Raw genomic sequence first — 22,301 nt, forward strand, 5'->3', positions numbered from 1 at the left:
TTTCTCACTGCTCCCAATATGACACTCAGTGCACCCCATACATTCTTAAAAACTCGTTCTGAGAATGGACAAAAGAATGACCCTAGGAGGACACTATGCAGCATCTCATGCTCACAAACACCTTAATTTAAGGATTTCCACCCCTGCTACTTATTTCCTCACAAAGCTCAGTAACCAGGATCCTGGAAACATTAATATAACATCATCTACACTGTGAAAAGTTATATTTGTGTTTAAATATACTCGCCGTTTGGATGAGGCGGCAGCCTGTGAGGCTACAGGTTTGATAAAATTGCTTTTTTTTAAATCAAATTTGTAATTAGTTGAACAAGTGACATTTTTTCTTAAAATCATGCATCAGTTTGTTTGTTTTTAAACTAATAATTCTATATATTACTCCTTCTCAAAGCTCAGGAAATAATCCAGCCTCAAAGGCTGGTTTCGAATATATCTGAGGACATTTTCATTTATGCAAGCTGTTTGCACCCTAAAAGCATGGAAATGTTTAACATGGCTGCAGTGCACACTGTGACACCTACTGAGAAAATGAAGTAAAAGTAAGAAGGAAAGTAAAACACTTCCCAAAGCTGTGACCTTTAAACTGGGTTCATCTAGATGATGTTCTCAGTGATGAAACCGTCTTCACACTCAGACAGTTCGCAGGGGTTTGACTTGCAAGACGAACTAACTAGAAGAGCCACTAACAAGCTTCTCAAGGATTTCTGGGTCATTATTTTACATCCTGGTGGAGGTGTCTGTGCAGCGTATGGAGCCTGGCTAAATAAACGAAGGCGGTGTTTATGTTCTGAATGAATCCCTAGCCCTTCCTCCTTGATTTCTTCTCTCTGATTTCAGTCGTTCCCCACCGTGCGAGCCTCACCTCGCTCATATCTGTCCGTGCTCCGTAAGGAAATGGTGATGAGCGCACTTGTTTTTGAATTCAACTCGAGTTGAATAATGATGACTATGAAGCGCATCCTGAGTTTTATTACTAGGCTCAAGGCTAGCGCTGATAAATGACTGCTTCACACAGTTTCACGGCCACGTTATACAATTATACTTGCAACAACACCTGCGAGCATCACAGCAAGCTATCAAACACAGAAAGTGCCGGTATATATTCTGACCGTAAGAAGTGAAAGCAGCTAAAATGTAATTACTTAATGAAAGCTGGTTGGTTAGAAAAAAAGGTTTAATTCCCACTTTGATTTATCTTTCTCTGAATATGATGCTTTGTATGTTCATTCTGCCTTTTTAAGCCCTCCACATTACTCTTTACTTTTTTAAAAGTATGCAGTGCTTTCCTTATTTACTCCTTGTGGAAAGTAATTGTTATATTACCTCTGCATCACTCTGCAAATTGCAAACTTATTTCTGCACAAACCCCTGTCTTAATGAGGACGGCATACAGATGATCTTTCTTTTATTATGCAGCTTAAATGTTATTGCGATGCTAACAGCAAAGTCAGTGAAAAACCACTCCTAGAAGACTTCACAGACACACACACACACACACATCGATCATTAACTCATTACCAACTAGATGCCAGCTGCATGTTTGAATGACACTAATAGGGAATGAGTGAGGAACTTCGGTTATGTTAAAAGATATGCTCTGAATGACAGAATACACTTCTATGGCCTTCTACTTTGACCGTGATGATGTGGCCCTGCCAGGCTTCTCCCACTTCTTCAAGGAGAACAGCCATGAGGAGAGGGAGCACGCTGACAAGCTGCTGTCCTTCCAGAACAAGAGAGGAGGTCGCGTCTTACTCCAGGACATCAAGAAACCAGAGCGTGATGAGTGGGGCAGCGGGCTGGAGGCCATGCAGTGTGCTCTGCAGCTGGAGAAGAATGTCAACCAGGCTCTGCTGGACCTGCACAAGCTGGCTTCTCAGCATAATGACCCTCATCTGTGTGACTTCCTGGAGAGCCACTACCTGGATGAGCAGGTGAAGTCCATCAAGAAGCTGGGTGACCACATCACTAACCTCACCCGCATGGATGCCCACAACAACAAGATGGCAGAGTACCTGTTTGACAAGCACACTCTGGGTGACAAGAGCTAAATGCTGAGACGTAGAAGTGAGCCTGGAGTCAGCATGTTAACAACACAGGCTTTGAAGTAAACTCACTTCTGCTCCAGCTGATTTCTTTCCTGATTTCCTCACTTTAAAGCTGGCATCAGTTCTTGTATGTTGTGGTGTTGTTGTGTGAAATGTCACATGGAGCGATGGATGTTATCAGGGTATGGCTCTGCTTCTAAGCTGTCTGACATTTGGAAATGTTTCTGATCTGTTCATCTGAATAAACCTTTTGAGCTGGAAAAAAAAAAAAAAAAAAAAAAAAAAAAGAAGACTTCACAGAAAAATGCAGAAACAATTTTACCTTCCATTTTCCTTCTTAATAAATGTAATTTAATTGATTATTTTTTGTTTTATCTGTTTTTTATCTGTTTCTCTTTGTTCTTTAACTGTACCTTCTTTCGGACACACAAACACTCATCGTCCATTTCCTATCATCTCCCTCCTTTATATTCTTCTGTCATCTTTCAATTTCCTCCTCGTCATCCTCTTCTCACAGGAGGTTAGTCTCAGTGATCACTTGACCGTGACGATATGGCCTTATTTCTGCTTGTTTCTCTGTGTTTCTGTCTCAGGTGGTCCAGGCTCAGGTAAGGCTCTGCAGTGTGAGCGGATGGAGGAGAGGTTCGGCCTGCATCGCGTCACGCTGGGTGACCTGCTCTGCAGCGAGCTGCAGTCTAACAACGATAGGGGGCGCTACCTGCGGGACGCACTTGAGAGAGGAGAACAGTTGCCTGAGGTCAGTGTGGCAGTCCAGAGTAAAACAAGCAAATAATGAGGGGATTACTGAAGCTCACAAAGCCTAGAATTATAAACTGATTTGACTTTACATTGTTTTCATTTGTAAAAATCACATTTTGCATTATTAGCACAATAAATACTCCATAACTGTTGTGTGATTGAAAAATTGGACATATAAAAAAAGGGATTAACCATAACCGTTTAGGATGAGGGTAAAATTAGATTCAACTCATCTCCAGTGCAAGTAAAAGAAAGTATTTGTCCGCTTCCTGGATTCAAAACGTTTTGAATGCGATAACTCAAGATTAAGGTGACGTACGAGCTTTAAATTGATATCATAGGTGCATCTACTAACAGTCTTGGATGAGTTTGAACCTCAGTGCTCTTGACCTCACATGTGTGTTTGATAGAGGCTGAGGGGAAGCATGGGCGGTTGCCAGTATTTTTGCATAACTGTCACACTTACATTTTTCAGATCATCAAGCAGTTTTTAATATTAGACAAAAATAACCTGAGTAAATAGAAAAAGCAGTTTTTAAATGATGATTTTATTTATTCAGAAAGATTGAAAAAATAATTTTGACTCACCTAAATAAACCTAATTGGTTGTGCCACCGTTGGCAGCAAAAACTGCAATCAGTTATTAACTGCCAATGCATCTCTCACATCAGTGTGGAGAAATTTTAGCCCACTTTTCTTTGGAGAATTGTTTCAATGTTTTCAACCAAAATCGTCCTGGTAAGGTCGTGCAAAAGCATCGCAATTGGATTTGTCCTGACTTTGGCTAGGCCACTCCAGAAACTTGATTTTGTCTAATTTCTTTGAGTCATTCAGAGGTGGACTTATTGTGAATTTTCTCTTACTGCATAACCCAAGTGCGTTTGTGCTTCAGGCCATGAACTGGTGGTCAAACATTGTTCTTCAGGATTATCTGGTAGAGGACAGAATTCATGGTTTCATCAATTACAGCAAGTCGTCCTGAAGCAGCAAAGCAGCGACAGACAATCACACTGCCACCGTTATGTTTAAATGTTGGTGTGATGTTCTTTTTATGAAAAGTTCAATTGAAAAGTTCAGCTTTTGGTTAGTGTACAGAGTATTTCCCCCAAACTCTTGAGGATCGTCAAGCTGTTTTTTGGAAAGTATGAAACAAGCCTTTCAGTTCTTTTTTTCCCCCCAGTCTCTTTATTATTGAATCATAAACTCTGACCTTAACTGAGAAAAGTAAGGCCTGCAGTTCTTAAGATGTTGTTTTTTGTTCTTTTCTGACCTCCTGGATGAGTCATTGATGGAGTAATTTTGGTAGGCTGGCCACACGTGGGAAGCTTCACCGCTGTTCCAAGCTTTCTCCATTTGTGGATAATGACTCTCACTGTGGTTCACAGTCCCAAAGCCTTAGAAATGGCTTTGTAAGGCAGGTTTCGATAGATTTTCTCCCTTAATAAATGAAATCATCACTTTGTCTAATATTGAAATTTGTTTGGTGAGCTAAAACATTTTAGAGTAACAAATATGGAACAAACTAAGAAATCAAGAAGAGGGCAAATATCCTTTCACTGCATTTTATAAACACGTCTGAGACAGCCAACGTATGATTGAAGGGCAGACAGGGAAAATGCATCAAAAGTGTTTTGTTGCTGTTTGTAGTGGGTCTGCTATGTTGCTCAGGGTTACATTTCAGAAAGGTTTAGTTTGAATTTCTGGCGTTAACAGCAGAGCTGAATCTGTGAACATATGTACTAATACAGTAGTGTTTTCATGTCTGCCACACTTGAGACCTATATAAAATCTTGCCAAGCCCACCATGGACAACCCTGCCCTGTTTCCATTTATCTGGGTCTTCAGTCAAAGCTGAAATGCCCACACTCCCTCTCCACCTCATTCAGCTCTTCCAGCTTCCGGACTAAACTAGCTGAGAGGCATAATCTCCCCAGGATGTTCTGCGGATGCCCCAGTGTATCATCCCAGTTGGAGATGCTTGAAACACTTCAGCTAATAGGCATCCAGGAGTTGCCCTAGTTAGATCCCCAAATCACCTCAACAGGCTCTTTTCAGTCCAGTAGAGTAGCGGCTGTACTAGTTGACTAAGCTCCTGGCATGATCTCTAAGGCTGAGCCCAGACATCCTTCTGAGAAAGCTCATTTCCACCTCTTGTGTTGTTGATCCTATTCTTTCGGTCACTATCCACAGCTTCTTGCCACAGGTGAGGGGAGGCGCATATAGTGAACAGCAAATGGACCGCTTTGCCTTCATGCCCAGCTCATTCTTTACCACAATAGACCAACAGAGCACCTCCATCCCTGCAGACGTGGCACCAATCCGGCTGTTCACTCTTCTCCAATTTTAAACTAGCTAACGTTATAATGAGCAAATTAAATAAAGCAACACTGGCTTCAGATTGAGAAACAACAATGAGTCCAGTTGTTGACTTTTGTAACTGCCCCTCTATCTGTGATTTAAATGTCATTCTTTTATGTGCAGAGCTAAAGTGTCACAGGATGTGGAGCTTAAGAATGAGGGCCTAAATGCAGGACACAAGACGGTCCTGCATTTGTTTTTTGGTAATATATAAACAATAATTCAAAAATCACTTTGAGCAAAGCATTACACATGACTAAACAGGGAGAAGACACACAGCAAAGATAGCAAAGGCTGTGACAAAGACTGACAGGAATATAAGACTATACCCAGACAGTTCATTAGGTAATGACCAACAAGAGGGTACCGAGACACAGATGAAGACTGTAAGGAAAATCAGAAACCAGAACTAACACGGGACCTTCAAAGTAAAAATAGGAAGTAACCAAAACATGAGTCCTAAGCACAGAGAGCTAATCTGAAGACAAAGAGAAATAAGCACAACAGAACAAATACACATAATAGAAGCAGAGAGGAGGAAACATGAGGAGCAACAAACTCAAAACAGAACGCCTAAAAGTTAAACTAAACTTAACTAAAACTAGAACAGTAAATAAAATGAAGTGCGTCCACAACTAGACAAGACCCTGAACAATAAAACTAAAAGTTAACATAAAAGGATAATAATGACTTCATGAATCAAAACACAGGGTCACACAACGGAGACGTGCTACTAGCAAAATCATGCTAATGTAAAAAGACAGAGAATCAAAATCAGTATTAAAATATTAAAGGACTTCAAACGCTCAGACAGATAAAACCACCACTTTCTGCACCACCACCATCTCTCTGTGTGGCTCTATAAAAAGGACCAATATCCTGACACAGACACCAAACAATATCCTGTGCATAATTTGGGAAAAATCAGCTGCATATCACACAACAGCAGCGTTTGACGCCGTTGGAATGAGAGCACACCACGCATCCCTATCGGTAATAAAAATCCCCGTATTTTCTTTATTTTCTGATGCCTTTCTCGAAGTAGTGCCATATTGCAAAAAATCAGAATGGAAATGAGTATCAGACGAACCAAACTATAAGAACACAGTGTGCCTATTTTTCAGGGGAATGTTTTTTTTCTCCCTACAATTATGAAACAGTACATTTTAATGACACCCGAGGATTATATCTGTTATTGGCTTATTTGGAATAAATGTAAGAACAGGATATTCAGTACAAGAAGCAACTGCAAAATGCCACAGCAGCAGAAGTGACAGTCAAACATGTCAGACAACCACTAACCACACTTTTTGACTGACAGGTAGACTGTGAGAGGACAAGTGTCGGCCTCTGACAGGGATAAGCACCGAGCAAAAAGCATATCCAAAAAATAATTATCTGACAACACGGCTGTATAGATTATCATTTTATAAAGCCTGGGAGTGAAGTAGTTTATCTAGAAAATGCTAAAAATGTACTTGCAGTTACTTGACTACACCGCAGCTTTCAGGCTGAGAAAATATGTATTATGTAACATGTTTTTCCTGCAGAGGGTATAATTAAATAAACAGAAAAGGGAGGACTAACGTTAAATTTTTATATTGAAAAGCACTTAAAAAAAAAAAGGGCTTTATTGGAGATTTCATAATGGTGAAACGTCTGTCTGAGCTTGAGGCTGTGCAGACATGGTAAATTATGTACTGAAAAACACGCTGACTGGGACAGAGAGACAACCTCAGGCATTATTCATGTAGGCACTGGAGAGTCTGCACTCAAACAATACTGATAGTATCGAGGGATGTTTTATTATGTGTGATTGTGGACCCCACCCAGAGTAGCTCAACACTTTCTAAAGGTATTCAGGGCCAGATGCATTATATTGCCAAACGTAATCACTCACACATCCAAATAATAGAATTCAGGTGTTCTAATCACTTCCATAGCGACAGGTGTATAAAGTCAAGGCCCTAGGCAGGCACACTGCTTCTACAAATATTTGTGAAAGAAATCGCTCTCAGGAGTTCAGTGAATTCCAGCGTTTTCTTCCATATATGATGCGGGGTTGTTATTCAGGAGTTGGGCTCAGCCCCTTAGTTCCATTGGAAGGAACTCTTAATTCTTCCACATACCAACACATTATGGACATTTTAATGCTCCTAACTTTGTGGCAACTGTTTGAGGATGCCTCTTTCCTGTTCCAACATTGATTGTGCACAAACAAGGTCCACATTGACATAGATGAGTGAGTTTGGTGTGGAAGAACTTGACTGGCCTGCACAGAATCCTGACCCCAACTGCACAAAACACCTTTGGGATGAATTAGAGTGGCCAGGCCTTCTCGTCCATCATCAGTGTCTGACCTCGCAAATGTGCTTCTGGAACAACAGTCAAAAATTTCCATGAATACACTTCTAAACCTTTTGGAAAGCCTTGCCAGAGGAGTTGAAGCTGTTAAGGGTGACCCAACATCATATTAAACTTTATGGATTAAGAACTCAAGTTCAATCGTGTGTGAAGGTAGACGAGCGAATACTTTTGGCACCATAGTGTACTTTGTACTATATTTTTCTAGCATTGTTTTTAAAGGGGCTCTTTTCAGATTCTATTTTCTAGACTCTCAGAAATGTAGCCCAAAAGAGTGACAGATGATCTAAGCCCATATTTTATTTACAGGTCCTCAAGGCAGATAATACAGTACGAGGCACATAATATTCTTTAAAACAAATCGAGTGGTTGCACAGATATTAAAGTGGCAAATCCAAATAAAACTTTATTAGAAATAGTACGTTTCTTTCAATAATATATACAGCATTTGTGATGCTGTTCTTTTTCCCAGTAAGAAACTCTGAAATACTCATATTCATGCATGTGCTAGAAGCAGTGCAGAACGTTTTAATTCAGTTGATGTGCCCTCACGGCCCAGCAAGAGGACTGTTTCAGCTGAGAGCAGAGGATGTGTTCTGGGTGCCATTATAACAGATACACTCTGCAGCCCATTTTTAAGTACGCCTTGCTAGTACTGAGTTGGACCCCCTTTTTCTGCCTGCACAACTTTGTGTGCAATCCTTTGTGTCATATATTCAACAAGGTGCTGGAAACACTCAACATTGGAAGTGTTAATCCTTATTCAGCCAAGTAGGGAAAAGATCTAAAGGATAACACGATGGTTTAGGTAATGAAACTGCTGAAGTTAGCTCAGACAGATCTATAGGAGAGAAGTAGTCCAAATATAAATCAGGTCTCACAGCTGCTTCTTAAGCTGCTGTAGTTGCTTATACATCTGTGACAGCTGTGGGAAGGATGTGATGATATCTTCTCTTTCGAGCGAGGCACTCATGTAGATTATCCACAGAGGATTGAGGAAGTGATTAAGCTCCACTCGATGCATGTTTTGAGTCATGTAAAAATACTCCTCTTTAATTAATAATTTCAGCCTGGCGTGGTTTATGTTTCTTCTGTGTGTGTACACAAATTGTCATTTCAAATGGGGAACAAGATCTGTCCTTGTCTAAATACAGAAAAGGTGATTCTGTGCAATAACTGTTCAGGGTTTTATTTTTTTTAAACATTTCCTACAGCTAACAGAAAAATACATGTTACACAAACAGAAGTACAACTATTCTAATGTGAGGAAATGCACCCATCATCATTCATAATTATTTCCAAATTCCAGAGAGTACGTTTATGGTATCAGAAAGTATTCTGCAGCCTGCTTAAGCCCTTAATTAGACCTATTGATGATGTTTTTCACTGATTCCTTTTGATTGTTAAAAACAACAGCCTTAACTGGTGATTTAGTTCATTTAACCTTTTACAGAGGAGATATAAAACATGTACAGACTGAAAACAGGTCAGAAATGAAAGACTAATGAATACTTTTTGCATCCTGTGGCTTTGCTTGCTTCTTTTAAATTAATATTTAATGGCAATTATGAGCTAAAAATCTTTGATTTCTCCCTTTTAAACAACTTCGTGGCCCACCTGCAGTACCTCCAGAGCTGGAAACCACACTTTCCCAATCATTGTGTAGGATGAAAGTTTTTGGTCAGTTAATACTTAGCCTAACTCTTTTGCCAAAAGCACATAGCCTGGCGGTGATTACGCCATATGTTGGTAAAATGCTGACAAATTGAAAAGTTGTCTTAAACAGGAAAGCGAGCGGTGTTCACCACAAAGAGCAAGATATGCAAAAAAGAGAGCGAGAGACAGAAAACGTCAAAAGGTTAAAAAAGGCCACATGAGAAGTCTTCAGTGGTTTTTTTGTTTTGTTTTTTCCCCCCGTGGATTTCACAGAAGCTCCTGGTCTTTCATGACTACTGTCTTCTCTGAAACAGAGTTTAAGCTAACAGACAAACAACAACACATGAGACTTAAATCACATTACAAAAGTAGCAGGTAGAAGTGACAAATAGCTTTAACATACAGGCTTAATTTCCAGCATCCACATCCCTCATTACAGCTGCAGAGATTATGAGCCGTGATGCATTTTTCTGCTGGTCATAATTAATGATCAGTAATAAGCTGGTGGTTGTCAGAAAACCTTTTAATTGAACTGCGCTGCAAGTGTGTGACATTTCACATTAAAATGCACACACACACACACACACACACAGCTGTAAGCATGTGTGTTCAACTTGCGTGTGCTTTTGATCAGAGTGAGTCACAAATATTGACTGGAATGTATTGCTGAAGCGTGTCCTTTCACTCCGCCTGGTAAACTGGTTGCAGTTTGTCAAAACACACAGTGGAGGATTTTCAACCTTAATCTGTCCATGGAGGAATTACTGAGCTCTGGTGTTTACGTTTATGTCACCACAGCCTTCAAACACAGCCTGTTAATTAATCATCTGAAGAATACGGTCTGCATGTTTCTATTTTTTTCTCAACTGAAAGAAATCCCATGAAAGGTTGTGCATCCAAATCCAGTTAGATCTTATCCATCTGTGCTGTAGAGCCCCACTATTGTCACAAACTGTTAAAAACAAATGCAATTAGTGACTGAATTACACCGTAGCCATTTTCAGACATGCACTTTAACCTGCCAGCTCCCTAGTGTAAAGCCCATCTGATGTCTGATTGCACAAATTTTGAGAAAAGCACACGTAATAGTCCTGTGAACACCCAGCTTGCAAGTGGTTGTCCTGTGTCCTGCACACTCTACCCAGACATAGACCCCTCAGAAACTCACTGATGAGTTCACATGTGATAAACTTCAAACAATGTCCCAACCTTTGTCATGGATCATCATGAACATAAAGTCCGGAGGCTCATATATAGAGTCCGGACATTTTATACAGTAAGCAGAAAACCATTGTATCAAACTACATAATTACATTTCAGAAAAGATAATTCTGTGAAACTGCAGTCACACAGAAAGAAAACCAGCCCTTAAAGATTTCCACAACTGATTAAAGCTTAACTTAAAAACAAGCCTTCACGGTTACAAGACGTAGTTCTGAAGTTCTATTATGTGAAGACATTTTTGCTGTTAAGAAGAATTCATTGCAAATATACTACTGATTTTACCAAAATCTGCCCTCCTACTGATCCAAAATGAACATAATTGCCTAAAGTAAGAGAATATTATTGACGTGAATTTAATTATCACCAAGCTCTCAGAGAAAGTTTTGACCTACAGAAAATCTCTGCTTATGCCAATAACTGACTCTTTTCAGGAGTCGCCAATATTTTCTGGTTTCCCTGTAATTGCCACCACAAAAAGTAAAGTGCTTTTCTTGTTCGAGCAGCTCTAGTAATGAGAACAGCAGGAAATGACACAGTGTGAGAAAGGAGCTGTACCCGGAGGTAGCAGAAAGTAAACAAGAGCTTTGAGACTGTATTGATTTCTGACGTGGGAGGGGAAAAAACAAAAAAAACATCTGTCTCTGACTAACTGTTTCAGGTCTAGGATCAATGGAGATGAATGGGATTTTGCTTGAATTTTCACTCTTTTCTGCTAAATAAATAGCCCTTAGAAAACTTTCTATTGATGACTGTTGAATATCTGGCAAGTAGGGACACATTTTTGGAAAGAAATTATAACAATAGTTTTTCCAGAGGATAAAAGGCCAGTCTATGCTTATCTATATTCTATGAAAAGTAACCGGCAATTTTTGCTGATTGCAATGGACTTCCTTGTGCTATTTTTATCCTTTTCTGCCCCCTGAAAAAGAACAAAAACAACAGAAAAGCACAAACTCCAAAGAATCAGAAACACTGAGGCTTTTCAGCCAAGATTAAAATGCCATATAAAGACACCCACGCACAGATTTACTTTAACTTTCTGTCTACTCGGTGGAGAAACCCAATGGCTTTCAAGCAAAGCTCTGCTGTCTAAGCTTCTTACTGCACATTAAGGTCATGTCCCATGTGTTCTCCAACATGAGCACTGTGAAATGCTTTTTTAATGCCATGTGAGAGACTTATGAGAGAGAGAGAGAGAAATGGTGATTTAAAGCTGGATGAATAATCCCACACTGGGATTACTGAAGTGCACCTCTCCAGGTTTACAACCGAAAACATTACAAAAAGCCGTTGTAACACAAAATCACCCACACTGGAGTTTTATCTCAAAGTGAGATAAAACGCTGTCGTATGTGGTGCAATGGTGAGTGACGACACAGGGAGTGTTTGCCTTGGTAAAGTGTTACTGTACTGTTGCCTGGAAACACAGAACATGTATTTTTCTGTGAAATACCAAAGTCTAATATCAGGCCTCACCATCTTATTCCAGCAATCTATTTGAGGAGTTATTTTCAAGCTCCTTTCCATGGTCATGTAAAAAAGAAAGTTTTCATAGAACCCTATGCAGTGCTGTGAAAAAATGAAGTACATCCTCGCAGCTTCTATAGGATTTAAGAGAGCAAGTATCAGCCAGGTGCTGCTAATCAAATGCACTTGATTAACTGATCATTAGCAAGTATAAGTACCTCTATAAAAGCCTCGTGTTCTGCTGTGAAGCAGCGAGATGCTTTTTAGCCAGAGCGTTGGCCTGACTCAAACGTTCACAAAAGCTTTGCACATACTTTGTCACACTTGTTTTGGAGCTCTTCAGGAATCAAAAATTCCTCTTTCATAGCTTTAAGTGGCCCACGAGGCATGTGGCCAAATACTAGTTCAGCTGGACTAAAACCGAGTGACTCCTGAACAACTTCACGAGCATCCCCTCATCCCCACTCCTTTCAGCCTCTAGGCAGTACTTGCGTAGCATTGCCTTTAGGGTCTGATGCCATCGTTCCAATGCACCTTGGGACTCTGGATGGTAAGCAGAGGACACAACATGTTTGATATTCAGGGATTTAGCTACCCTTTTTAAACACCTTTGACTGGAAGTTTGAACCTTGATCAGTTTGTATGACCATCAGCAGGCCAAACACAGACAAGAACTTTTTTAGCGCTGTAACAACCGACCTTGCTGTAATTTTATGTAATGAAATGGCCTCAGGGAAACGTGTAGCAGCACACATGACGGTGAGCAGATATTCATTTCCTGACTTTGTTCTAGGTAGTGGTCCAACACAGTCCACTATGACATGGACAAATGGCTAATCCGCTACAGGAATAGGACACAGTGGGGCATCACCAGATTTGGTTTACCAGCAATCTAGCACACATGACAACTGCGACAAAACTTTGAAACATCACGTTTCATACTAGGCCAAAAGAAATGCTTTAACAAAAGCTGGTATGTTTTTGTGATACCCAAATGTCTAGACTTTCATGGGCAAGAGACAGGACCTTATGTCTATTTATGGTTGGCTATCTGTTTAACTTTACTCCAGTCTGCACTTTCCGCACCTGAGGAGACCACTGACGCATTAAGATGTCCTGTTCTACAAAACAGGCTTGTTGTTCTTTACTGGCTTGATCAGCACTTACCACACAATTGAAACAATTTCATGTTTCGTCAGCTTGTTGGGCTGAGGACAAGTGTTTGCTGGTCAGTTGAAGTGGTGCGTTCTTCAAGGATGGATCGGGCAGAACATTGTTTTCTTCAGTTTGCACATTACCCTCCTTGGAAAATGAGGACATCAGCACAGAATCGGAGAGTGAAATGTCAGCATCTTTACCTGATTATGCACAGGTAACCATACAGGCCGGATACAGCCCAGAGTTCACAGAAGAGTCCGGGGTCGTCTGATTTAGATGATTGTCTAAAAGCGGATTTGGAAGCAAGAAACCTCCAGCAATATCATTCCCCATTAACATGGCCACACCATCTACTGGTAAGGCTGTGCAAACAGAAAGAGGGAAAAACCCTGTAGCGAGTTCTGATTTTACGTAAACCCGGTGAACTGGGAGCAGAACAGAATTAAAACCACAGGTGCTTTCAGCTGAGAAAGGTAAGACCCCAGAGAAGATGACAGTCTGGGAGCCTCCAGTCTCCCTCAAAATGCGTATTGGTTTCAGATCAGAGGGATTAGCTGTTAGTGGTACCAAGCCATCAGAAATGAAAGGTTCAAAACAAGGGTCAGGCATCTTACCACCACAACCAAGGACTTCACTGCGGGGCACTGCTTGCACAAAACCAACACCTTTAGTCTGTTGGGAATTTAACTACGTTTCCCGTTTTAGGGCTAAACAGTCAGCGCTGACATGTCCAGGTTTGTGACTATAAAAACACTGATGATTTTCCTTCGAACCAGACGCTTTAGCCGTGTGGGGCTGTTGCACAGAGCTAACACGTGGCGTCTCACTGACAATGAATGATGATTTATGGGCAAGCACATACTCATCAGCAACAACAACAGCAGATGTAAGAGTGGTCATTTTCTGTTCATTTAAATACAAAACTACACGCTCAGGCATGCACTTTTTAATGCACAGTTTAGATAAGGTCTTGCAAACAAGGCTCACAGATGGGGCAGGATGCACACTCAGTGCAAAGCAGCAGCCCCTGAATGAATGTTCTTCAGCCTTTTAAAGACACAGGTGTGACCAGTCAGTCACTGGTCTGGCATCCCTCAGGTGGTCCAATAGACTTTCCCTGGAGGTATCCACGGGTTACCAGCCAGCCAATCGTCTGTGGGGGTTGCCACACCCTAATCTGCTTGAAGGAAGGCTGGCTCTCTTCTTCCAAGGCCAGGGGCCATAACACTTCCATACAACAAGACTCGGGGAGAGTGACCCCCTGCTGGCCATTGATTGCACTTTTCAGCTCTATTTTATATTTATAGAAGCTGAATTCGAGGAAAATCCACTGGTTATTGAAACAGGGATTCATTTTTTCATTTTGATATAACACTGCAAAAACTCACATAAACATGCAGAAAGAAAATTAACTCAGCTGAAAAACTGCTTCTTATTCATTGTGTTAAACTACCAGAAGTGGAGGAGCGCTTGTTTTCATGTTGATGCGGCTGCTGCTCGTGATTTGTTGCATCTGTGGGCAGCTCAGGGTTTCAGTCCAGGTTGCATGAATACCTAGTGGAGCATATCTTGCTGCTGTCAATGTCGTGTCATCTGAAGACATAAACTACAGCTACCATCTCCCGTCCTACCCTCTTCCTTCCTGTAAGTTTTTCTCAAGAAGCCTTAAGATCACCAAATCAGGAAAAAGTTAAAGAAAACAAACAACGTCGGTCTTAGTGAGAATAATTTTAAAATCATTAACAACTGCAGAGCTGTTAGCACACTTAGCTATTTCCTCCTCTTATGGCAAAAAAGCCTTTAAAACATTAACACAGGTTAACTGCCTAGATCAGCCTATTTGATGAATGTTTTTCATCTATCCCAACTAATGAACATTAAGTGAAATGATGACAGATATCGCACAATAACAGAAGGGTAAATGTCTTTGAAGAAGTATTAAATTCACATGTACAAGCCACTTACACCATCCTCAGCTGACCCATTACCTGTAATGTGGAGGATATATGATAGTATCAATTGCTGGAATAAATTTTCACTTTATCGATGTTATAACAGTTGATTAGGTATTATGGTTGTTTTATAGGCTTCAGTTTGTGACGCTATTGGATTGGGTGATTAGTAACAGTCATAATGGCAGCTTTTAAATTGGACAATATTGTCCTATTACAGATATATAGGTTCAATTTATAAAATTGCTTTGCTTGTTTTTTGTTTTTATAGAGCATAACAAAATGCTTCATGTAATTCATGAATAGTGTCAAAAAAGGTTTGTTTGCACAGGATCTCTGGCTCTGTTGTTTACAGTAGTCTCAGTACTGTTTGCAGTACATGTAGCAGAGTAGCATCATCAGTGATGCAGAGTTAAGCAGTGCATTGAATACCATACCATACCAGCTTTATTTATAAAGCACTTTAACATAAAACCAGAGTTCACAAAGTGCTGTACATGCTAAAAGCATAAGTAAAGAAAATTAAAATGAGATAAGATAAAATAAATAACTAAAAAAAAACTAAAATAAATTGAAACATGTCAAAACAAATTGAGTCAACCCCTCTAATCAATGCCAAAGGCTTCAGCGAATAAATATGTTTTAAGAAGACTTTTAAATTCAGAGAGAGAAGAGGCCTGCCTAACATGCAAGGGTAGATCATTCCACATCTTTGGAGCAACTACACCAAAAGCACGATCACCTTTAGATTTATACTTAGTTTTTGGTACCTTAAGGAGCTGCTGATTGGCGGACCTAAGGGAACGGGGAGGTGTATATGGTTGTAGTAGCTCCGAGAGGTAGGGGGGGGCCAGGCCATTAAGAGATTTAAAAGCAAATAAGAGAATTTTAAAAACAATCCTAAAATGTACAGGTAGCCAGTGGAGTGAAATTAAAATTGGGGTAATGTGCTCAAACTTTTTTGTTCCAGTTAAAAGACGTGCTGCAGCATTTTGCACAACCTGCAGGCGCCTAATGGACGCATCACTAACCCCAAAATAAAGTGCGTTACAATAATCCAGCCTAGAAGTAACAAAGGCATGGATTACTGTCTCAAAATGCTGTTTCGATAAGATAGGCTTTATTTTGGCTAATTCCCTCAAATGAAAAAAGCTAGATCTTACAACAGCTCTGACCTGGCTTTCAAGTTTAAGATTTGCCTCTATTTTAACTCCCAGATTAGTGATGACTGGTTTAACATACTGTGCCAGTGAACCAAGATCTATAGTAGTGGCCTCAGAAGCGCCACCAAAAACCATCACTTCTTTTTATGTTAACGAGCAGTCGTTAACAAGAAGAAGTGTACCTAAAAATGTGGCGGGTGAATGAAAATTAAAAAGGAAAACGAGCGTGCTGTCTAGTGGGGTGAGACACTTGAACACAACAATCCATCTAATACAATGATCAAAGTCAAGTTAACTATACTTTAACTTCACCATGTTACAATCCATCACTCGCTCCGCTCTCTCCATCCATGATATGGATAATGTTGTTCCATGAACCAACCTCGAATGATATCACCAGTGCTTATCTGACTATGAATTGGGTAGAGAGAGAAAAAAAACCAATAATACACTGAAATAATCATAGAAAAATGTGCCTGAGGCCAATTTACAAGATAACTCTTTAGCAGAGACCCAAGTCTGAACTGAGAAAGAACGGCAATTAATACTATTATCCTGAAGGGACCGAGCTATTAGGGAATAAAATGAGAGTTGTAACCACTATGTTTTTAAAAAGTGAAATTTAAGACCCCACATGATATTTTATGCAGGAACACTTTTTAATGCCTTCATTTCCTTATACCGTTTCTTTTACCTATGACAGCTTTCCTAAAATAGATGAATTGGTGAGTCCAAAATACTCTGAGCAACAATGAAGTTATAGTAAAGTTTTTCACTCTTGTCACTCCCAGGCCCTCTAACAAAGTGAAAATTCCCTCCACACCAAGCATGAATTGATCCAGAAGGCTAGCTGGAGTTTTTGAACACCAAGACATCTCACAGTGGCAAACAATTCTTCCATGATGCCCTTCTAAGTTGGGCCAAGCCTCACAACTAGTAAAAGCCATCAATTACTTCTTCAACAGCCCTGCTAATAAACAAACTAACTAATCACGTAGCCTCAGAACTAATAAGCTTCTACAGCAAGACTGACAGCAAAGCCTAGTAGAATAACCACTAGCACTCATTGAAGAGCAATAATCCCCTGCAATCACCTACTGAACAGAGTGAAGATGCAACAAACATTTACCTTTTATGAAGGGATGCGGTGATACTGCATGTCAGAGACGGGCTACTGGGACGTGTTGCACTAATTTAGCTCCAAGCTAATTTGACTTCAAGATTGAAGTGGCTGAAACTAATATGATGAACAGCCAGCAGAACGTCTCCAGTGAAAGAAGCAACAATACAGTCTTATTTCTTCAACAAAGTCTTCCTGAAACAGCTTGATAACAATGCTACAGCCTAAGCTAACACCAGCAGCTCATTGAAGAGGGCGCGTTTGATTTATATTACATTGAATAGTCAAAAGTCTTGACCCACCTCCCTTTCTTTAATATTTGGTTAAAAAAAAGAAAGAAGTAGGTGTAGAAGCATATTAAAACATTTGCAAACATGCATGTAAAGGCATGATATAAGGCAAAATAGAGATTGCACAACTGTAACACGCTTGAGAGTCCATATTTGGTATGACCACCTTTAGTCCTCAGCATAGCCTCTTAGGAACACTTTCCAGCAAGTTTATTTAATAAGTAGTCTTCAGGAATACTTCTCCAGGGTTCTTCAAGAACATCAAAGCTCTTCTTTGGATATTGGCTGACTTTTGTTCCGTTCTCAATGAAGACAATCCCACACTACTTCAATAAAGTTGAGGTCCAGGCTGTGTTGAGGTCTACGATAGTTTTCCTTTGTGTATATCCAGGTATGCTTTCACTGCCCCGGGAGTGAGTTTGAGATCACTGTCATGCTGAAACATTCAGCCGTTGCCAACCAGATGCTTTCCAGATGGTGTTGCATTATTGGATCAAAATGCGATAGTACTTTTCTAAATTCATAATTTCATCAGTTTTATAAGATCGCCCAACACCACTGACATCCCCAAACCATGAAGAGTCATCAAGGTGTTTTGCGCATATGGTAAATGGACTAGTATATACAGCACCTTTCTACCTTGTACACAAAGTCTAACCGCTTTCTCGAACAAGCGGCACAATTGGTTCAGGATATTGGCAAGGATACTTCAACGTGCAGGCTGGAGGAGCTGGAGATCAAGTCATGGACCTCCAATTTGGTATACAACCCACTCAGCCGCTGTGGGTATAAAGCAGGGGTGTCCGATTCCAGTCCTCAAGAGCTATTGTCCTGCAGCTTTTAGACGAGTCCTTGTTCCAACACACCAGGCCTTTGCCAAACTTGATGGCATATTGAAGAGGTAATCCAACCATCTGATTCAGCTGTGTTGGAGTAGTGATGCATCTAAAAGCTGCAGTACAGTAACTCTCGAAGACTGGAGTTGGATACCCCTGGTATAGAGAGTAGAGCAGGGGTGGGCAACTCCAGGCCTCGAGGGAAGGTGTCCTGCAGGTTTTAGATCTCACCCTGGGTCAACACACCTGAATCAAATGATTAGTTCATTACCAGGCCTCTAGAGAACTTCAAGACATGTTGAGGAGGTAATTTAACCATTTAAATCAGCTGCGTTGGATCAAGGACACATCTAAAACCTGCAGGACACCGGCCCTTGAGGCCTGGAGTTGCACACCCCTGCTCTAAATTGGTATAGGTGAGAATTGTTGACTGTCTCCCTGTGTTAGCCCTGCAACAGCTGGCAATTCCAAGCTCTATCTAATGCCAGCTGGGATAGTTAAAGATCTTGCATCCAGATGGATGGATGGACAAAGACTAGTCTGAAAATGAGTAAAGGAAAAAAAGGAACCAATGTCCAAAGAAACTTTGAAAGCCTGGAAAACCGTTGATCAAGATTATTTTTTTAGAAAATCACCAGAAAGTCTGACTCCTTCGACACAGATTATAAAGAAGTGACTGGCAGCTCAGTACTGCATCACATGAGTCTTGCTTGCTGTCCTAGCTCCAAATTCAATACATAGCTTGAACTTATAATATATACTTTTACTGAGACACAGTACTTATAATGTGAGACCCAATAATAAATCAGACCCTGTATATAATATTATTTTATGATTTATATGAAATTGAGTCTTTTAGTTAACTTCCAAGTGAAGATTTAGGTTTGAAAAGAAATCTGTGGTTTTGCTAACCATCCATGAAATTCCTTTCAATGAATTTGCATTAGTAACATGAAAATTCCATTTTTGTGGTGTTTGGAAAGGTGTTCAGTTACATATCCAACTTTTAAGTGAACGTTTAAAAAGAACTAAATCGATTCTCGGGGATGGAGTCTGAACAATAGACAGCTATCTATTCTAAAAAGAGAGGCCTTGTGTTTTATGCTAACACTTTTAACAGAGGTGATTAAATGGACGTGTATCTGCAGAATCAAATACAAACCATTCCTCCTTCCTAATTATAATTTTTTCGTATATTTTGACAGGTGCTGGTTCGGTTCTGCTGTCATTTTTAGATTGTATTTTTTGATTTCTGTTATTTGGTCAGTGCCCTGCATATTGGCACCAGTGACCCGGGAGTGGCGCCACAGGGACAGTGTGTATTCTTGAATCATATTACTCTTACTGTAATCAGGCCTGCATTCATACATGGCTGATTAACCCACAAAGGGGCTGGTAGGGGGAAAAACAAGCAGCTCCTGATGAAGCCTTTTTATTTTTCCATATTTTTCCAGTGATTCTCATCATATCTGCACCCAGTTTTTCCCATGTGTCACATCTACCACTGACTCCTCATCCATGTAGCAGTTTCTTTTAATGTGTGCCAAAGAATATTTTAACAAATAATAGCAATATCTCATCATACTTTGTGTCAAACATGGCTTTAGATTTAGCATCTGAAAAGTAAGATTTGCATTTTTTTCCTCTCCTTTATTGAATTTGGTGGATTTATTTAAACAAAAAGAAAAAAAAACAGAGGCTCTTGGAATGTTTATTTTACAATTTTCTAACATTTCATAAAGTAAACAATTGATTCATTAATAAAATATGAGCTCTTTCATATCATTTTGGGATGCCCTGGAGATGTGTACTGCACATTATACTTCAATATACTGAGTTATAAAATTGCAGGGAATATATATGGCTGTTTCTGGTTATATATTAATCATTAATAAACGGTAAATCATTCTTTCTGTATTTGTGTGTGTGCGTGCTATCTGCAGGACACACTGCTGGAGCTCCTGTGTGACGCGGTGGTGTCGTCAGGACGGCAGGGAAAAGGTCTCGTGATCAGCGGCTTCCCCAGAGACCTGAGACAGGCGGAGGAGTACGAAGCGAAGGTCAGAGCACAAAGCTGATGGAGTAGACAGCGGGATGTGGTCAGAAGCATGAATAAAAGAAGGGGGAAAGTCAGCCGTGAGTCGTGGTGTATGCACAAAAAGTTCAGTCTGAGCAAAGTGAAGGAATCACAAGAGTCGCACGTCACTGTGACGAATGCTAGTTAAGTCTGATTCAGTGCTAACATACGAGTACGAAGAGGGTATGAAAACAAGATTTGAAAATAGGAAAGAAGTGATCAGAATGAATGCACATAGAAATGTGGACTGCGGATCATTCAGGATGAAGGCCGGCCTGCAGACGAATGTAGCTAAAGGGGAAGTTCCTGCTTTTAATTTCTAACTGCACCTGTTGTGTGTGTCAGATGGGGGAACCCAGTGCAGTGCTCCTGCTGAACTGCTCAGCCGACACCATGTCCAATCGCCTGCAGTGTCGTGGGAGATCCGGCTTCCAGGCTGCCCCAGACAGAGACAGCGTCCTGCACAGGAGGGTGGAGAGCTTCTGCAGCGACACCCAGGCGGTGGCGGCTCACTACGAACACAAGAGGCTTCTGCACACGGTAAGATTGGGAAGCCAACTCTGTAAGGGTTAGAGGTTCAATTCCATATGGAGGCTTACTTTCCTTAAAGGAACAAATCCAGTTTAAATCCACTTCGTCTAGGCTGGAAATCCATTTACACTTAGATGTCCTTCAAACATCTCCCAGCGCTCTTTTATCTATAAAAGGAAATCGTTTGCCGGGATGTTCTCACTCACAGAAAAGCAGCCGAAGAGTTCCCAATAATCACTTCATTATCTCTCATATGTGAGTCTAACTGTCCTGCATGACTGGAGTTTGCAACTTTACTGTATTATTCAATACAACCAGCTCAGATTTGACATGCTGGATAAATAATAATCACGAGGATTGTTTTTAAAATACAAGCGTGCCAGCCTCTATGATCTTAGAGGAGGAAAACAAAGGAAAACATAGTTCACCAGAGAGAAGCCTGTCTTAGATCAAAAGACTGCATTAGACAGAAGTAACAGTGGTTTGTATTATTATGCATTATAATTCAAAATTATTTATATGTGAATAGCATATTAATGTGCTTGGTTTTAACGGTGCCATCCCAGAGTATTGAATTTTATACTGAAATTTATTGGGTGCTGTATTAATGACGCTGGAAACAGAACCAAACAATTAGATGCGGACTACATTATCTAAACAGGCTTTCCAACCTTCATGTTTACTGAAGGCTTTTGCGTCTTATAATATAATTTATTCTGTGTTTTGTGCACTAATTCGTTCATGTTTACTTTAATTTAGTTATTTTTAAATTGTGGTTAAAAAACATTAAATAAAAGCAAGGGTTGTGTGAATAGTTTGCCCTCTCTCATCTGAAGTGTTTGACTTTGTCTTTACAAAGATATCCATTTTATGTGTGCACTGAGGCAGTTATGTTTTAATTATTCTGCCAGTTCCTAGGGGTAGGTATCAGGGGTGGTGGTGCCATTTTTGGAACATGTTCATTTGCCTTCCTGAGTAAAAACATAAAAGATCCAAAGGGATAAATAAGAAAACGCCAGGGCAATTCTAAATCACCATTTTTGTTTGTTTGTTTTTATTCCAAAAATTTCCATCACAAAGGTAAACAGGGCTTAAGTTATGTGTTTTGCTTCAAAGTTTCCTGGAGAAGGAGCCCTAGACCCCCTGCACAAATCTGCATCCATCTTTCAGTTGGTGCTGATTTTGTTTTACTTAATAGATGTGAGACAAGATCCACAAAGTCATCCTTCTGTGCCAAGAAATCTAAGACTCAGCTGAAACCAGCATAAAACTGCAGCAGT

At 40.2% G+C, this 22,301-nt stretch overlaps 1 protein-coding gene and 1 pseudogene across 1 annotated transcript in view; both read left to right on the forward strand.

Annotated features, from left to right (window-relative positions):
* Nucleotides 1-22,301, forward strand: part of ak5 (adenylate kinase 5) — a 105,248-nt gene that overhangs the window by 78,451 nt on the left and 4,496 nt on the right. Inside the window, exons 11-13 of the mRNA XM_086271124.1 lie at nt 2,660-2,823; nt 20,357-20,473; nt 20,836-21,030. Coding sequence (XP_086127250.1) covers nt 2,660-2,823; nt 20,357-20,473; nt 20,836-21,030 — 476 coding nt within the window. The remainder of the gene's footprint in view (nt 1-2,659; nt 2,824-20,356; nt 20,474-20,835; nt 21,031-22,301) is intronic.
* Nucleotides 1,605-2,356, forward strand: LOC147308064 (ferritin, middle subunit pseudogene; annotated as a pseudogene).

This window comes from Aulonocara sp. 'chitande type north' Nkhata Bay, linkage group LG18, assembly GCF_057382095.1.
Source record: "Aulonocara sp. 'chitande type north' Nkhata Bay isolate Kocher_YH1m ecotype deep benthic linkage group LG18, A_spYH_male_GT1.1, whole genome shotgun sequence".
NCBI lineage: Eukaryota > Metazoa > Chordata > Actinopteri > Cichliformes > Cichlidae > Aulonocara > Aulonocara sp. 'chitande type north' Nkhata Bay.